The following is a 19,390-nucleotide window of genomic DNA, read 5'->3' as shown; positions in this document are numbered from 1 at the left end:
TAATAAAACTTTTAAAATTAAAGTTTATAGATCACATAGAACATTACATTAAAAAAACATGAGGTTTCCATATAACCCACACCCCACTCCCCCACCCCCATCATTTTTGTAAATTGTATTTTTTTGAAGATACATACATTACAAAAGAGGTTACATTATAGAAAACATGAGAGGTTCCCATATACCTCCCATCCCCCCACCCCACTCCTCCCACACCAACAACCTCCCCCATCATTATGGCACACTCATCGCACTCGGCAAACACATTCTGGAGCACTGCTGCACCACATGGATAATAGATTACTCTGTAGTTCACACTCTCCCCCAGTACATTCAGTGGGTTATGGCAGGATATATAATGTCCAGCATCTGACCCTACAATATCATTTAGGACAACTTCCAAGTCCCAAAAATGCCCCCACATCACGTCTCTCCTTCCCTCTCCCTGCCCTCAGCAACTACTGTGGCCACTCTCCCCGTCAATGATACACTTTCTTCCATTAGTAGTCATAATAGTTTTATAGTAGAATATAAGTAAGTCCACTCTAATCCATATTTTATTCCTCCATTCTGTATCCCTAACTTTTAATAGCAGCAGAATTTCTGACGATTTGCTTTAATCCATTTATTCCCTCTCAGAAGACTCCACTGTGAGGACTTAGCCAACCCTCCTCTCTACTTTCCATCTAGAATGTAGAGCTTTTGTGACAATTGCCCACATTCTGTTTCTTTCATATATCCTGTCTGTGACACATATTTCCATTGATCTAGAAACACTTATCTAGTAAATTATTGGGTAAAGGTATTCTCCACTCCTCTCTTACATCAGTGATTACTGCTTCCCTGTTCCCAGCTGGAGATAAACTAGCACAGCCTTGTCATATAAGAGAGGAAAAGAACAGTATATAGCTCAGGTTAAGGTCAGTTCTGCTGCAAAAACAGAAAAAGAAGAAATTGTGTGGAAACCTCCCCAGGGAGCATTGCTTGGATGGAGAACATCATGTAACAGTGGCAGAAAATTAAAGGTCACAGAGAAAAGAGAGGAGGAGGATAAAAACAGCCAGCATACTACTTTGAGAACCATGTTCACTGAATAACTGAATACTCAGCCGATGCAAAACACAACCTTGCTCAAAAACCTTCAGAGGCTCCTTATTACCTGTAGCAGGAATTGGCCTTTGATCTATGGTTTGTTTTTGTATGACCAGCAAACCAAAAATGGTTTTTACATTTTTCAAAGGATTGTAAAGGAAAAAGAAATATATGCAATAAAGACCATATGTAGTTCACAAAACCTAAAATATTTACTATCTGGACATTTAGTTTGTTGACCCCTGGCCTATAGCAATGGTTCTATAAGCCAGGGATTTGCCTATAGACTTAAGGGTGCTTCAGGATGACCCAAGGAGCTAGTTTATTTTAAAACGCAGTTTCTTTGGCCATGATACTCAGATTTAGTAGGTCTGGTGTGGAACCTGGGAATCAACATTTTAATAACATCCAATTGTTCCACAGACCATGGTTTTAGAAATAGTGGTCTTTGATGAAAAATTGCTACTCTTTACCCATTTTTCAAGACCTGCCTCAAATTGGCCTCACCTCATCTTTCCAGCTTTATCTCTCACTACTTACACTCCAGGCTACTCTACTCAATGATCCCCAGACATATCTCACTTATTCCCACCTTCCTGACCTTGTTTCACCTTTTCCTAACTTCCCTCCCCTTTTCATCTCCAAATAGTACCCATTAGCTCAAGTTCCAACAGTTGCTGGTTTGCCCGTAACACTCCAGCCCAAGTATTCTCTCCATCCTCTCAAGTCTTATATTGTTCATGTTCCTGACTTGATATTTAATTACATATTGTCCTCAATTGTTAGTTATTTTTTAATGTGTCTATGTCTTCTCATAAAATGTTTTAAGTTCCTCAAGAACAGGGATCATGTTGTTTACTTTCTTTCAGTCTTATGCAATGCCTTGCACAAACAGTGCCTATACATATAATTGTGGTTCAGTAAAATATGTTTTGAATGAATGAACGAATGACTGTAAAATTCAAATTATTAGTATCAGAGTTCAAGAATAAAATCAAGTCTCTTAAACCATATAAGAATGAAATAAGACTATCCGCTGAAATTGGTCTTTTTATTTGCAATGTTACTTCTATACCATTTAGCGTTTCCTGTTTTATCCAACTTTTATGGTGTGTTTCATTTCAGTTAATTTCCCCTCTTCAACACCTCCCTTCCATTGACCCCTACCCCATCCCCAAACCCTTACACATTTGGTTTATTTTAAATCTTCCATGATTCCATAACTGGCATCATGTAGTAGCTTCACCAACCACTCCAATCCTAGCTTCATCTTTCATCTACCTAACTATCTTCTCTTTCCCACCATGCCCCATCCCCTCCACCTGTCTATGTCTGTCTATGTTTATTTAAGTGTGATTTTATAACAATGCCTAATGGTATTTCCTATAAGAAGAAATACAGATGGCCACTACAGATATGAAAAGTTGCTCAACACCCTATTACTCTGAGGAATGCAAATTAAAATGAAACCATTCTTTTTTTCCTATGACATTGACTAAGATTAAAAAGAATAATAATACCCAGTGCTAGTCATGGTGTGGGGAAATGTGAACTCATACATAATTGATCAAATAAATTGGTACAACCTTTCTGGATGGGTAATCAGGATTTTTATCACTTATCCTTGTTTATACCTCAGTTTCTAAGTTGAAATCCTCTTTTAATTTATTTTGTTTTGTTTTATTTACTTCATGCTTCATGCCTGGGGCTTTTAACTGGATTTAATTGCCTCCCTACAGCAAAACGTAAGGCTTGGGAAATTCAAACATACTTGTGATATACAACTACAGTTACTATTTTTTAAGGTCTCTGTTGGCCTTTAATGAAGACTGAAAGCATTAAGTAAACACAGACAATTTCTTTGTTCAAAGTACAAGAGAGGATAGTACATAAATTTGCTAATATTTCTTCCATTTTACAGACTGATATCTAAATATAGTATATCTACACGTGATCTGGGGAGGAAAGGTGTGAAAGTGGGCAATGTGTGTATTTATATAAAGAGGGGCCTGTGAGGGTTACTTTAAATCCCATCTTTTATTTCCCATGCCTCTATTCGTTCTCTGACTCTGGTTAAATGGAAAGAGGGAAAGAAGGCCCCTATCTGGAAAATTTTTTTTCTGCCTGTATTTCTCCATGCTTTTTAAGTCTGGAGACTTAAATAATAAATAATAAAGCTGCTATTAAGGAACAAGACCAGGGCTATTTTCAGCTTCCATCTTTTAGCCAGAAAGATGTATACAAGGGACTTTGTGTAATCTGCATTTATAATTAAATCTGTATTTAGACACACACTTTATAATTATATTTTCACTATATAATGCCTAATGTTTATATTAGTCATATTTTTCAAAGTGTTGCCACATTGTCTTCTTTGAAAAAATTCCAAGAATTTAACTAGAACTACTAAAACAAAAACAAAACAAAACTTCCAAGATAGTGATATCTTCCTCTATTCAGTTCTGTTGATAATGCCTCAATTCTAATTTCTAGCCATTCCCCACCTTTCAAATAGATTGTCAAAGAGAGCACAGATACTTCATTGCTTGGAAAGGAGAAATCCAGCTATAGTTTGCCATGAATTTGAGAAGGAACCCCAAAATTTCACTTGGTCAATCTCATCTTGTAATTACAGAGATCAAAGAACAGAGCTTTTTGCTCCTTTTATTTCCCAGCTCTGTTAGCTTTATTACTGCTACCTTCTCATCTTCTCCCACAGCTGTTTTCTAGGATTTCAGCTGTTGAAAAGATGAGTTTCATATATGAAGTGATTCTTCTGATGTTTCTTTCTTTGGTAGGTGTGGAAGATGCCTTCAGTTTCACCTCCAAAGTTATGACCGTGTCTCTACACAAATTCTCCCCAGGATTTTTCCCAGGCAAGTGATCTGTGTGTTATGTATTACATTTGAGGAATAAATAGAACAATTGTCTTTTTATTTCTTATATCTTATATTTGGATAATTCCATACTATGCAAAATTTTAACCCAGGTCATTTGAGGTGATAAGGACATGAGAAATATAAAGTTGTTTCTTTTTCACAGTGATTTTTATGGACTGTCACAGACAGCTCACTTACACCTATCCCATGTAACTCCTAAAATCCTAATAATTGCAGTGATATATTAATATCATGCCTACCTAAGAATCATGAAAAGTCGAGCAAAGGAGTTAATCTCTCTCTTTTTAATTTGATCCTGCAATATAGAAACCAAAGTTTTTCTGTTTCCTTGTGGTTTTCCTGCTTTCCCAACATTCTTTATAGCAGTTATTTTTCCATGATATTTTTCTTAATTTCAATTCTTAGAAATCTCCTAATTAAATTGTACTCTACAAGTTCTTTTTTGGTCTTCTGAATTCCTGTCAGAGACTCCTACTTCAAGTTTTCTAGTTCTCATGTTCTTAAGAACTGATCATGGTGCTTCTCTTCTCTCTTTTACAGGAACAGGTGATATGTCTGATGTTGGCCTAGGGAAGGGACGGTACTACAGTGTAAATGTACCCATTCAGGATGGTATACAGGATGAGAAGTATTACCACATCTGTGAAAGGTACAGCCATAACGCTGAGCCAGGAACAAGTTGATTGCCTTTCTCTAGGATGAAATGGCCCTCAATCTCACAGAATCTTGTTTTCAAGGAAAAATTTTAAAAAGAAAACCACTATATACCCACAGAGCTTTTGTACACTGTTCATTGTGCTTATTTGATTGGGTAGCCATCCCCTGTTTGAGAGAACCAAGTGGCTGGGCCACAGCCATGCTCCTGGTTTGACCTTACATGATACCCAGTGTAATTAAGGCTATCCCAAGAGCAGAACTTTCAAGCTTCCTCATGGAATCCTTTGTCTACTACTTTCCTAGCTAAAGAAATCTGCTTGTAGGTGATTTCATTAGTCTGGAAGGGTACATTTCAGTTTTCTGCTATTGAGATCTGTGCTTCTCTCTAGCAGTATGACTATTAGAGAGGTGACTGTAATTCTTTATTATATGTTCTTGAGTTCTATCTATTGTGTTAAAGCTGGAGTCAGAAATCTCTTCTTTTTACACAATGGTTAAGGACTAAATTACAGTCACTTGTAGGCATACAGCTTGGTGCTAATGCGTAGACTAGGACTAAAAAGCCCTACATATTGGGTTGGGGGAGGGGCTCATATTCATAAAAATTGAGTTTGATCAGGTACAAATTCACTGCTGAAAATGGCAGCAGAGAAAGTGAGTCTAACTAGAAGTCAGAATGTCAACAAATTTTCTTAAGGTATGTAATGAGGATTGAGGTGCTTTTGATCCCTCCCCCATTTAGCTCTGATTTCTCCCACCCTCTGATGGAAACAGGGACTTCCCAATGGAGCCTGCACTGGCCATCATCACTGGCAATTGTATAAATAAAATTTATGCTTCAGAGGTGATTTTTAGCTCAAGAGATTTGGTGAGCCAAGTCGTCATGCAGCAGCACTTATCCTTTTCACGATTTTAGATTTTGATAATGTCCCTTGGCTACTGCTGTATTATTTTCAGACTGAAAAGGCCTTATTTTTTGGAGCTTGCCATTGATGGTTTTAATTGCTCTTCATTGTTTCCCTGAGACTCTGTTCTGTCCTTTTGAGATGTGCAGATCAGAGCTGCATATGTAATTTTACCAACAAAGATGTCCTATAGTTTTATGTAAAAGGAGGAAAATTTTGTTTTCCTTTCAATCCCCTTCTTGATAGTTCCCCAAAATTTTATTGCCCTTTTTCACCATAGCAGGAAACTAGCTTGTTCTCTTCAGTGTGTTGTCCACAGTACTTCCTAGAGCTCTTTTCTGAGTCTTAATTGAAAGGTCAGCACTGATGATTCTGCAGGTATAATTATATTCTGGTATCTGGCCCTCCCAAAAAGGATCACCTTACATATACTCCTATTGAAGCTCATCTGCCAATCATAAAACCTCCTGAGATCTTTCTTGATCCCCACTAATTTGGCATTTTACTGCCTGGAAAAGCTTAGTATCATCCACAGACTTCAGGATTTCCCAGTACCCACCCCTGAGGAACTCTGCTGTTTATCCTTCTACAGTCAGAAAAATCTCTGTATTTCCCCTTATTTTCTTTTTTTCCCCATAAACCTACTACATGATAAAAAATATTTTAAATCTCATGTAATTCATTTTAAGAACAGTTTTGGTATTAAACTTAATCAGAAGCATTTTAAGTTAGTTTAGCCCCCAAGGAAAATATCCATAGAAGATTACATATGATTTCCCTTTACAAAAACCATGATGGGGAAGCGGATTTGGCTCAATGGATAGAGCATTCACCTACCATGTGGGAGGTCCAGGGTTTAAACCCAGGGCCTCCTGACCCGTGTGATGAGCTGGCCCACGCACAGTGCAGATGCACGGAAGGAGTGCCATGTCACGCAGGGGTATCCCCTGCATAGAGGAGCCCCATGCACGAGGAGTGCGCCCCATAAGGAGAGCTGCCCCATGTGAAAAAAGCACAGCCTGCCCAGGAGTTTTGCCACACACACAAAGAGCTGACACAACAAGATGACACAACAAAAAGGAGACATAGATTCCCAGTGCCACTGACAAGCATGCAAGTGCACACAGAAGAACACAGAGTGAATGGACACAGAGAACTGACAATGGGGGAAAAGGGGGAAGGAGAGAGAAATAAATAAAAATAAATCTTTAAAAAAAAACCCATCCTCAGCCCACACCCCCAAATCCAGTAGCTTGATGGCTACTGTGTACAGGATGCTAGCTTTTATTAAAGATTCTTCCAACTTACCTTCTAAAGAACCCAGACACTCATCAGTATACAGATCCTAGGGCCCTTTTTCCCTGTGGAGTAACACTGGCAATCCACACAGTGGTCATATAGAATAACAGGTTACAGATTTTTATTCGAGGTGCAATTTTTTTTTCCTTTGATTTTCTTCAAAAGTCAAATCTAGTTAGGGTGTTATGGGAAGTCACTTATGATTCTAAGGAAGCCAGGAAGGCTTTGTGCCCCAAACTTCTCTCCTGTTTGTTGGACTAATACCTGAATGTTTTCCCTTAACAGGAAACACATATTTTTATTCTGCAATTAGAAATAGAGCTTAAAATGCAATATAGAGACAACCTCTCCTACTTACCACCCCTCTGTTATAGATGTAGGGCTTAACAAAACTTTTCTTGATGGGAAATTTTAAAAGGGTTAGAGCTTGAGTATCCTGAGTATTCATAGGATCGGGAATTGGGTAGTGGAGCAGTGGAGGGAAAGGGGTACAAAAAAATAAATTTTCTTTGCCAACTAAACAATTTTGTGAAGGGCCAGCCCTGGTAACTATGTCACTTAGGTCCCAGTCATGCTTATGACTACATCTAGTTTGTGACTTGGAACCAGAGCCTCCTGTCCCTTTGCCATTAGTACCTCTGACACATTTGCCTACCTTAAAAGATAAATTAGATATAGGAAAGGCTTACTCATTTCAAAAAGTCATTCAGTATAATTGCTCTCTCTTTCCATCCTTTTTGTTCCATTATCCTACTGGTTCTCTGGTTTATTTCTTACTTATGATATATAAAAGACCTCTTATTACTGGTTCACATACAAGACACTAATTTTTGTTTTGCCACCCAATTTCTAGTTTGCTACTGAATTGCCACTCCTTGTAGGGTTCACGTCTGCTATTTTTCTTTTTTTTTCCTTTCCATATGTTTTTTTAATTTATTCCTCCTCCTCCCCCCCCCCATTGTTTGGGCTCACTGTCTCCTCTCTATGTCCATTTGCTGTGTGCTCTCTGTGTCTTGCTTGTCTTCTCTTTAGGAGGCACCATGAACCAAATCTTGAACCTCCCATGTGGAAGAGAGGTGCTCGTTCACTTGAACTACCTCAGCTCCCTGCTTTGTTGTGTCTCACTGTCTTTCCTCTTTGTGTCTCCTTGTTACGTCATCTTGTGTCAGCTCGCCATGCCTGCCCATCACTCCACCTCACTCTTTTGCTCATCTCCAGGAGGCACTGGAACCAAACCCAGAATCTCCCGTGTGGTAAGCAGGAGCTCTATCGCTTGAGCCACATCTGCTTCCCCCATAACCTTTTTTTACTTTGCCAGCTAGTCATGCGGCAACTTAATGGTTTCATCTTAAGGTTGAGCATACCCCTTTATAAAAAAATTGGCTTAGAGTTTCTATTTTTTTTTAAACAGATATGGAATCTTTACATGAAAAAGATGCCAAAAGACCTTGGATTACATTTTATGTAAAAAACAGTTTCACTGTCAGATCTCTTTAGGTCATTCAATACTAATTTAGAAGGGCAAGGATCACTGATTCCCAAAAGCTTCCCATAATTTCCATGGAAATTACTAGAGTTGGTATTGCAAGTAGAATCCTGTTTTAAGTAGCTCAAACGACCATCAACATTGCTCTTGTAATCAAACCTCCTCCTGATGGTCACAATATAGAGATGATGGAGTTATATTATATTGTTTTTGCACCTACCTGAAGCACCCCCCTTCCATACACACACATACACACAAAGTTTGGTGGGAGAGTGAGGCTGTTTTCATAAAGAGAAGGTTTGCTATTTCCCAAGCTATGTTGTTTGAAAGGGAAATACTGCTTTACCCAAGTCTAACCTTTTTGTTCTCTAATTGTGTTTTAATGCCATATAAAAGAGTCTTAATAATGCTTAGACTATTACTTAAAACACTGTGTTGATGACTTTGGGAGCATTTATAAGTTAAGGACTGTGGGGGAAAAGTACTTCCTTGCTGCTGGTTCAAGGGAGGTTTTTTTTTTTATTCATTTTTTAAAAAATATTACATTCAAAAAATATGAAGTCCCATTCAACCCCACCGCCCCCACCCCCCACTCCCCCCACAGCAACACTCTCTCCCATCATCATGACACATCCATTGCATTTGGTAAGTACATCTCTGGGCATCGCTGCACCTCATAGTTAATAGTCCACATCATAGCCCACACACTCCCACGTTCCATCCAGTGGGCACTGGGGGGATCTACAATGTCCTGTAATTGTCCATGAAGCACCACCCAGGACAACTCCAAGTCCTGAAAACGCCTCCACATCTCATCTCTTCCTCCCATTCCCCACACCCAGCAGCCACCATGGCCACCCTTCCCACACCAATGCCACATTTTCTCTGTGGACATTGGATTGGTTGTGTCCATTGCATATCTATGTCAAGAGGAGGCTTAGATTCCACATGGATACTGGATGCAATCCTCCTGCTTTCAGTTGTAGGCACTCTAGGCTCCATGGTGTGGTGGTTGACATTCTTCAACTCCATGTTAGCTGAGTGGGGTAAGTCCAACAAATCAGAGTGTAGGAGTTGAAGTCTGTTGAGGTTCAGGGCATGACTATCATATTGTCAGTCCAGAGATTCAAATCCCCTAAATATATCTTAAATCCCAACACCAACTACAATTCCAGTAAAGTAGCATGAAAGTCTTGTGAAAAGAGATCCCATCTGACTCCAGTTCCATCACGCAGAAACACTGGCTCCAAAGAAGGGCCAACTGACATGGCAGTGAACCCCATCTGCCATGACCATAGAACCCGTGGGTCTCTTTAGCTCTCAAAAGAACCAATACCTGGACAGATAAAGATCAAGGGAGGTTTTGATAAATAGTTGGGCACTGCTTAAAGACCTCAAGTCTTGGGAAACAGACTTGGCCCAGTGGTTTGAGCGTCCGTCTACCACATGGGAGGTCCGCGGTTCAAACCCCGGGCCTCCTTGACCCGTGTGGAGCTGGCCCATGCGCAGTGCTGATGCACGCAAGGAGTACCCTGCCACGCAGGGGTATCCCCCGTGTAGGGGAGCCCCATGCGCAAGAAGTGCGTGCCGTAAGGAGAGCCGCCCAGCGCGAAAGAAAGTGCAGCCTGCCCAAGAATGGCGCTGCCCACACTTCCCGTGGCTGACGACAACAGAAGCGGACAAAGAAACAAGACGCAGAAAATAAACACAGAGAAGACAGCCGGGGGTGGGGGGTTGGGGTGGAATTAAATAAATAAATAAATCTTTAAAAAAAGAAAAAAAGACCTCAAGTCTTGCAAAATGACCAAACAACTTGCCCACTGTGACTTTTCATGACTATGCTTACTTTAAATGAAGAAATTCAGAGGTGTGCTTATACTTCTTAGTTTATATCCTCCCTATTATTTTACAACCCTAACAGCCATAAAGCATTCTCTACTAAATATCTGATTATTAGTATAGAATCTCATAGGAAATTTATATATATATATATATCATGTATATGTATATGAATACATACACTGATGTTGACAGATCAACATTATGGAGGAAAAAAAGCATCTTTTTAAACAAATCAGTTTTACTGATACATATTAATAAAACATAGAATTCATCCAAAATGTAGAATCAATGGTATTTGGTATAACCACGTAGCTGTGCATTCATCACTTCAGTCATTATTAGAGCATTTTCATTATTTCAATAATAATAATAAAAAACAAGAAAAGTCTTCATCTCTCAATTTCTCTGTGCTTCCCCTGCTGTACATAGCTGCTATTTCTGCCTATTCTTGTACAATTATTTATTTGTTTATTAAGCAGATTTATTAAGATATATTCACATACCATACAATCTATCCAAATTATATAATCAGTGGCTATTAGTATAATCAAAATGTTGTGCATTCATAACCACAAAAAAGTTTAGAATGATTTCATTACTCCAAAATGAAAAACTCCACACCCCTTAGCAGTCTTTCCCCAGCCCTACATAATCTAATTTCATCTTTATAAACTGATTTATATTTACATTTTATATAAATGGAATCAAACAATATGTAATACTTTGTGTCTGGTTTCTTTTACTTAGCTTTTTTTTTGTCTGATATTAACATTTTGTAGTATTAGCATACATTTGCTCAGTTTCAAAAAATGATGATCTTATATATGCAATTTTACCCATATTCATATTTCACATGTGGTTTTACTATGTTATACAGTTCCATGTTACATTTTTTTAGCTTTCCTTTTGGTAATATACATGATCTTAGACTTTCCCATTAAACCACTCTCATACCTACATAATAGTACAGCTAGTTACTACATTATGTTTGGCTTTACCTTTTCTATTCGTTTCCGAAGATTAAATCACATCCTTTTTACCAATTCTGCCCAAGTTAACCCTCAGCTTTCCATTCTCTAACTTCATTCTATTTTCTGTTTACCCATATTCAAGTTATTAACCCTATGAAATTAAGCAATATATTTTGTTTTTAGTAGCACTCTCATACAGCATTTGTCCTTTTGTGTCTGGCTTGCTTCACTAAACATAATGTCCTCTTGTTTCATCCATGTTATAATATGCTTTACAACTTCATTTCTTCTTACAGCTGCATAATATTCCATCATGTGAATACACCACAGTTTGTTTATCCATTCATCAGTAGAGAGACACCTGGATTGTTTCCATCTTCTGGGAATTGTGAATAATGCCGCTATGAACATCAGTGTGCAGAAGTTTGTTTGCGTCACTGCTCTCAGTTCCCAGTAGTGGAATTGCCAGGTCACATGGCAAATCTATATTCAACTTCTTTAGGAACTGCCAAACAGTCCTCCACAGTGGCTGTACCATTCTACATTTCCACTAACAGTGAATAAGCGTTCCCATTTCTCCACTTCTTCTCCAACACTTGTAGTTTTCTGTCTTTTTATAATGGCCATTTTAATAGGTGTGAAATGATATCTCATTGTAGTTTTGATTTGCATTTCCGTAATCGCTAATGAAGTTGAACATTTTTTCATGGATTTTTTTGCCATTTGTATTTCTTCTTGGGACAAATGTCTATTCAAGTCTTTTGCCCATTTTTTTTTTGGATAGCATTTTTTTGTTGTTAAAGTATATCATTCACACATGAACATACATAAACAATAAGTGTATAGAAAAAGTTTTGAACTTACAAAATAAACATGCATAACATCATACAAGGGTCCCATACATAACCCCTCCACCAACACCATGCATTGCTGGGAAACATTTATTACAAACTATGCAAGAGCATCATCAAAATATTACTACTAACTATAGTCAGTATCTTATATTTAGTTTATTTTTCCCTCAAGCTACCCTATTCTTTTTTAATATATTTTTATTACAGAGGTTGTGAACATACAAAACAATCATTCACATGTGTAGAATTCCCATACAGCATCCTTTCATCAGCACAACACACGGTAGTAGAATATTTGTTACAGGTTAAGAGATAATATCATCAGACTATTACCAACAACCATGGTCCATAGCATACATTTGGCACACTTTTTCCATACCCCCCTCATTATCAACACACTACATCTTTGGCATTGATGCAAAAATATTATATTATTACTGTTAACCACAGTCCATAGGTTACACCAATTATATTTTTCCCATGTTTCTCCACATTCCCACCACCCTTTCAAATTGGGTCTTTTGTTTTTTTATTGTTGAGTTTTAGCATCTCTTTATATATCATAGATAGTAAACCCTTATCAGATATGCAATTTCCAAATATTTTCTTCCATTAAGTCAGCTGCCTTTTCAAAAGGCTTATCAGCCTTTTGACAAAGTCCTTTGAGGTGCAAAAGTGTTTAATTTTGAGGAGGTCCCATTTATCTATTTTTTCTTTTGTTGATTGTGCTTTGGGTGTAAAGTCCAAGAAACCACCGTGAACTACAAGATCTTAAAGATGTTTCCCTACATTTTCTTTAGTAGTTGTATGGTCCTGGCTTTTATATTTAGGACTTTGATCCATTTTGAGTTGATTCTTGTATAGAGATGAGGTAGGGGTCCTCTTTCATTCTTTGGTTATGGATATCCTACTCTACCAGCAACATTTGTTAAAGAGAGTGTTTTGTCCCATTAGTATGGATTTAGAAGGTTTATCAAAAACCACTGGCCATAGAGGTGAGGGTTTATTTCTGCACTCTCAATTCTATTCCAATGATTGAAGCATTTATCTGTGTGCCAATACTGTGCTGTTATGACCACTGTAGTTCTGTAATATGTTTCAAGGTCAGGCAGTAAGATTCCTCCCATGTCACTCTTCTTTTTTAGAATGCTTTTGGATATTCATGTGTGTTTTCCTTCCAAATGAATTTGGTAATTGCCTTTTCTATTTCTGTAAAGTAGGCTGTTGGAATTTTTATTGGTATTGCATTAAATCTATAAATCAGTTTGGGTGGGATTGACATCTTCACAATCTTTAGTCTTCCAGTCAATGCACACCAAATGTCTTTTCATTTGTTTAGGTCTTCACAGATTTCTTTTAGCATTGTTTTGTGGTTTTCTGCATATAGGTCCTGTACTTCTTTGGTTAAACTGATTCCTAGATATTTGAGTCTTTTTGTTGCTATTATAAATGGAATTTTCCCCCTATTTTCTTCTTCAGATTACTCAATACTAGTGTACAGAAACATTACTGATTTTTGCGTGTCCATCTTGTATCCCGCCACTTTGCTGAACTCGTTTGTTAACTCAAGTAGCTTTGTTGTAGACATTTCAGAATTTTCTAAGTATAAGATCACGTCATCTGCAAATAGTGAGAGTTTTTATTTCCTCTTTTCCTATTTGAATGCCTTTTTTTTTTCTTATCTAATTGCTCTAGCTAAAACTTTTAGTACAATGTTGAATAACAGTAGTGACAGTGGGCATTCTTGTCTTGTTGGCTGTGGATTTTTCATATATACCTTTTATCATATTGAGGAATTTTTCTTCCATTCCTATCTTTATCAAGACAGGATGCTGGATATTTTCAAATGACTTTTCTGCATTGATCGAGATGATCATGTGTGTTTTTTTTCCCTTCAAAACACATTAGAGTGGACTTACTGGTAATCTACTATAGAACTATTGTAACTCTAGCAATGGAAGAAATTGTATCATTGATGTGGAGACAGTGGCCACTGGAGCTGCTGAGGGTAGGGAGAGGGAAGAAGAGGTGTGATGTGTGGGCATTTTCAGGACTTGGTGTTGTCCTGAATGATATTGCAGGGACAGATGCAGGACATTATGTAACCTGCCATAATCTACTGAATGGACTGGGAGAGAGTATAAACTACAAGTAAACAATAATCCATGTATTCATCAAATGCAATGGATGTGCCACAAAGATGAAAGAGGTTGTTGATGTGGGAGCAGTGGGGGGGAGGGGTGTGGAGTATATGGGAACCTCATTTTTAAAAAAATTTTTAAATTAATATAACACGAGGAATGTTACATTAAAAACATAAAAAAACAAAAAACATGAGAGGTTCCCATATAACCCACTCCCCACTCCCCAACACATCATTTTTGTAAATTGTATTTTTTTTAAGATATATGCATCACAAAAAAACTGTTACACTAAAAAATATAAGAGGTTCTTGTATACCTCCCACCCCCCCACCCCACTCCTCCCACACCAGCAACCTCCCTCATCATTGTGGCACTCATCACACTCAGTGAACACATTTTGGGGCACTGCTGCACTATACAGTAAATAGTTTACCCTGTAGTTCGCACTCTCCCCCAGTACATTCAGTGGGTTATGGCAGGATATATAAATTATATTTTTTAATGTAACATTTTTTGTAATCTATGCATCTTTAAAAAAAGAATTAAAAAGAAAATTTGCTATAAAAAAGAATTTAAAACACATTTTATTAAGAATATATTCAATATATATTGAATATATTCAACTATTCAATTTATTAGATAATTGAGCATAGACTCTGCAGAAATACTTCACCAAAAGGAAAAGTATTATTAAACAGAGTGCTTGATGAATAGGACTTATGAAAAACTCTGCTAAACAGGAGTTATTGTTGAAAAGCACTCTATATCTACATATACAAAATTTTGCTAGTAAGAGCTATCAATCAGACCAAGAATATCCCTATTCTGGTGAACCAGCGTTCATAACAGTAGTCACTAAAATATGAGTCTACCAGTAAACTTGGTCTGTTTACCTTAAGTCCTATAACTTATATTCTGAAGCTCAAAAAATGAAAGAACACTTTTTTCCCCCATTAAAATCTGCTGACCTAATGAAAAGGTCAGAAACCCCCAGAAGTAAAAGTCACAACTTAATATGTTGCCTCCTTCCTTTTATGAAAGAAACATTCCATTTTATTATTTTATTTATTTATTTTTTTAATATTTATTTATTATTATTATTATTTTTAAATTACATTAAAAAAAATATATGAGGTCCCATTCAACCCCACCGCCCCCGCCCCCCACTCCCCCCACAGCAACACTCTCTCCCATCATTGTGAGACATCCATTGCACCTGGTAAGTTCATCTCTGAACATCACTGCACCCCATAGTCAATGGCCCACATCATAGCCCAGACTCTCTCACGTTCCATCCAGTGGGCCCTGGGGGGATCTACAGTGTCCCGTAATTGTCCGTGAAGCACTATCCAGGACAACTCCACGTCCCGAAAACGCCTCCACATCTCATCTCTTCCTCCCGTTCCCCACACCCAGCAGCCCCCATGGCTACTGTTCCCACACCCATTCCACATTTTCTCTGTGGACATTGGATTGGTTGTGTCCATTGCACACCTATGTCAAGTGAGGGCTTAGATTCCACATGGGTACTGGATGCACTCTTCCCGCTTCTAGTTGTAGACACTCTAGGCTCCATGTTGTGGTGGTTGACCTTCTTCAACTCCATGTTAGCTGAGTGGAGTAAGTCCAATAAGTCAAAGTGTAGGAGCTGAAGTCTGTTGAGGCTCTGGGCCTGGGTGTCATATTATCAGTCCAGAGATTCAAATCCCCTACATATATCTTAAACCCAGCACCAACTATAATTCCAATAAAGTAGCATGCAAGTCTTGTGAAAAGAGGTCCCCTCTGAGTCCATTTCCATCACGCAGAAACACCAGCTCCAAAGAAGGGCCATCTGTCATGGCAGTGAACCCCTTCTGCCATGACCATAGAACCCGTGGGTCTCTTTATCCCTCAAAAGAACCAATACCTGGGGTTGTATCTACCTTATCTGTCTCTTAGACTCTGTTCAGTTGTACATAGGGGTATTCCTTCTGACCACCTCCAGACTCTTTTTTAGAGACTCACAGCCTTATAATCTCATTTCTCTTTTCCATTTCCCCCTTACATTAGGTCAAACCGCTTCCCGAAGTCATGTTATTATATGTAGATAGGTATATTCTGCTGTTCCGCATTGAATCTTTAATTCAAGGTCATTTTCTAGTTGCTTCTTCAGCTGGTATGTGGTAGTGATCCCTCGGTGCCAGGGAGGCTCATCCCCGGGTGTCGTGTCCCACGCTGGGGGGAATGCATCACATCTACATGCTGAGTTTGGCTGTGAGAGTGGCCACATTTGAGTAACATGAAGGCTGTCAGGAGGAAACCCCCAGGCACAATGCTACTCTAGGCCTTGTTCTTATTGCAGGTGCATAGGCTCAAAAGTGTAGCCATTAGTATCAAGAGCCCACTGTTGGGCCCTCCTTCCTTCCTGGTTCTTGCCGTTGCACCTGGAGGATTGCCGCTGCTCTCCCAGGGCCCACAACAGTGACCCCCCGGCCAGGAGCCCAGTAACCCCCAGCTGTTGTTTTTAATTGTTTCCACTATGAGTATATATAGATATTACCATATACCCTGGGCATATGCCCTGTATAACTCCCTGTCAACCATATATATCCTGTCAATAACATCCCATATCAGTATTCCTCCGCTGCCATTGTTGAACCACTCTGCGATCCAAAACTTCCTGTAAAGTGAATCCCAACATAATGTCAGCTTCAGAAGAGTCTTAGATCACCAAAATTCATATATACAATATACAGTATTTCCCCAGATCCACCATAAAACCTTTTCCCTTCCACAGCAATAATCTTTTAACTTATTCATATCATATTTCCTGAAACTGATGTACAGATTCCGAAACTATAGTTTTCAAACAAGGTAACATTTGTGCTTACTATGTGGTCCATACTTTAGGTTGTACAGTTTTCTAAATTTTTTAGTTATCCTATGTTTTGTCTTATGGTTTTCATTATTAGTCTGTCATCCCCTATATGTTTTTGGTGTAATATTAGCTGTTTTATATTCATCCTCGTGTACTTTCACATAACTCCTCTTTTGCCCCCTTATTTACCTTTGTTCCATTCATTGCACGTCCATTTTCCCCTCCCCTTAGGGCCCACAACGCCTGCCAATCTAATGCCCTGGGAGCCGTCCTTTCTCACGAGAGATACAGTTCTCTCTATTCGACAGCATTAGTCTTCCCCAGGATATGGGTCCACCCCACCCAATGGTAGAACCCACCTTGGCAAAATGAGCCTTCAGCTATTCCCTCCGGAGTCCTCCCGCATCAGACCATACCCCCTGAGCGTCCTAACCAGGTAACCCTCCTACTTATACTTTGATACGTTTTACTCAACATTTAGTTCTCAATGAACTTCTGGCACTCTCCCATGTTTGTATGTTGCCCCTCCCTCCCACCTTATTATTTTAAATAATGTTTTGATTGCACTTCAACTGCTTTTTTCAAAGTCTACTGTGAATGGGCTAGCCAAAGTAACCTACCCAGAAGGAACTTGTTCTCTAAGACATCAGGGTTATTAGAGGAATAACTCATTTAGACCTGAGTTTTTATTCCTGGGTATAATCTTTCTATTCATCTGTACTGAGCCCCACTGACATCCAACAAGGAAGAGAAAAAAATACCACTAATACTTAATATAGTGTCTCTGTAGTATATTTTATTACACATGAATTTACCTTAGACTCTGACATCACCTCTTAAGTACAAGCCAGTAATGTTTTAAGCACAAGACCAGTTCCTGTGGGCCTGGGGCCAAAATTCACTTCTCTGAAGCTATTCTACCCCTTCTACAAAAGAATTAAGTGCTATAAGTCACTTTATATGTTTGGATTTCTTTTAGAAAAATTTTTATTGTCTTTTTTTTAAAGATACATAGATCCACAAAATGTTACATTAAAAAATGTAAGTTTCCCATACACCCCACACCCCACCCCACCCCACTCCTCCCACTTCAACAACCTCTTTCATCTTTGTGGCACATTCATTGCATTTGGTGAATACATTTTGGAGCACTGCTACACCGCATGGATTATAGTTTACATTGTAGTTTATACTTTCTCCCAGTCCATTCAGTGGGTTATGGTAGGATATTTAATATCCTGCATCTGTCCCTGCAGTATCATTCAGGACAGCTCCAAGTCCTGAAAATGCCCACACATCACACCTCTTCTTCCCTCTCCCTGCCCTTAGGAACTCCCATGGCCACTGTTTCCACATCAATGGTACAATTTCTTCTGTTGCTAGAGTCACAATAGTCCTATATGGTTTTAATACATTAATTAACAATAAAGAGGAAGGTAAGGGAGGGGGAGAGGGATAAGTTACCATGTTGCATAGTTTACTGTGTGCCTGGCACTGTGCTTAAGGTTTTACATGTATTCTTATTCCAGGTATTTGTGTATCATTGAATATAATACAACTATTTTATTCATTTGGCAAATATTGTCTATTCTATAACAGGCACTGTACTAGTCACTGGTGATGATAAACAAAACAGATGAGGCTCCTGCACCCTAAAGCTTAGCTTATAAGGATCACTTGCCTATGCCAGGAAGTGCACTAAACATTTATATTTCTTCATTTGACCCTTATAACAATCTACAATACCTACAAGGGTAGGTATCATTGTTCCTATTTTACAAATGAGAAAACTAGAGCTGAGAAAGATTGACTTGCCCAAGGTCACACAACTAGTAAGTGATGCAACCACAATTTGAACCCACATCTGTCTGCCTTTTAACCATCACTTACACTGTCCCTAGAAGTATCCTTTTCAGTGTTGAAAAAGAAAAAAAAATCCCCGTTGCTTCTTGGGAAATTTTATCTCAGGAGATTATGGAAAAACCCTAAAAAAGAAACCATTTAATTTTATGCAAATGAGTCAAATGCTCTGTAGGAAACACGATCTATTGTGTTTATATCTTTGTGAAAATACAGTTTAGAGTTTTGACTGCCCCCCACCCCCGAAAAAGAATTTCCTAATCCCAATGATTTAGTTTGTAAATTTATGGATGGAAAACAAGAATAAATATTGCCAAATTTTACTTTTGGGGTTTTAAATTCTTAGTTAGGATTTGGGAAAGTGGATATTGTGTAAATACTTTTTCCTTCATTTTCAAAGGAGAAAATCCTGGCTTCCTGCTTTACAAAGTGAATAATATCACATGTCGTTTTATAGAGGTCTTCTCACAGATTTACATCCTTTTCATGTGTTTTTTTTTTTAGACTTATAGCCAAAGAT

The 19,390-nt window shown here is 38.4% G+C and overlaps 1 protein-coding gene across 3 annotated transcripts in view; it reads left to right on the top strand.

The window, feature by feature from the left end:
- HDAC8 (histone deacetylase 8) overlaps positions 1 to 19,390 on the top strand; it is a 427,306-nt gene that overhangs the window by 128,630 nt on the left and 279,286 nt on the right. For all 3 annotated transcript variants that reach the window (XM_058290947.2, XM_058290948.2, XM_058290949.2), the window contains exons 6-7: positions 3,891 to 3,968; positions 4,533 to 4,641. In XM_058290947.2, coding sequence (XP_058146930.1) covers positions 3,891 to 3,968; positions 4,533 to 4,641 — 187 coding nt within the window. The remainder of the gene's footprint in view (positions 1 to 3,890; positions 3,969 to 4,532; positions 4,642 to 19,390) is intronic.

The sequence above is a fragment of the Dasypus novemcinctus genome, chromosome X, assembly GCF_030445035.2.
Source record: "Dasypus novemcinctus isolate mDasNov1 chromosome X, mDasNov1.1.hap2, whole genome shotgun sequence".
Taxonomy (NCBI): Eukaryota; Metazoa; Chordata; class Mammalia; order Cingulata; family Dasypodidae; genus Dasypus; species Dasypus novemcinctus.
This window is presented reverse-complemented; position numbering and strand designations above follow the sequence as displayed.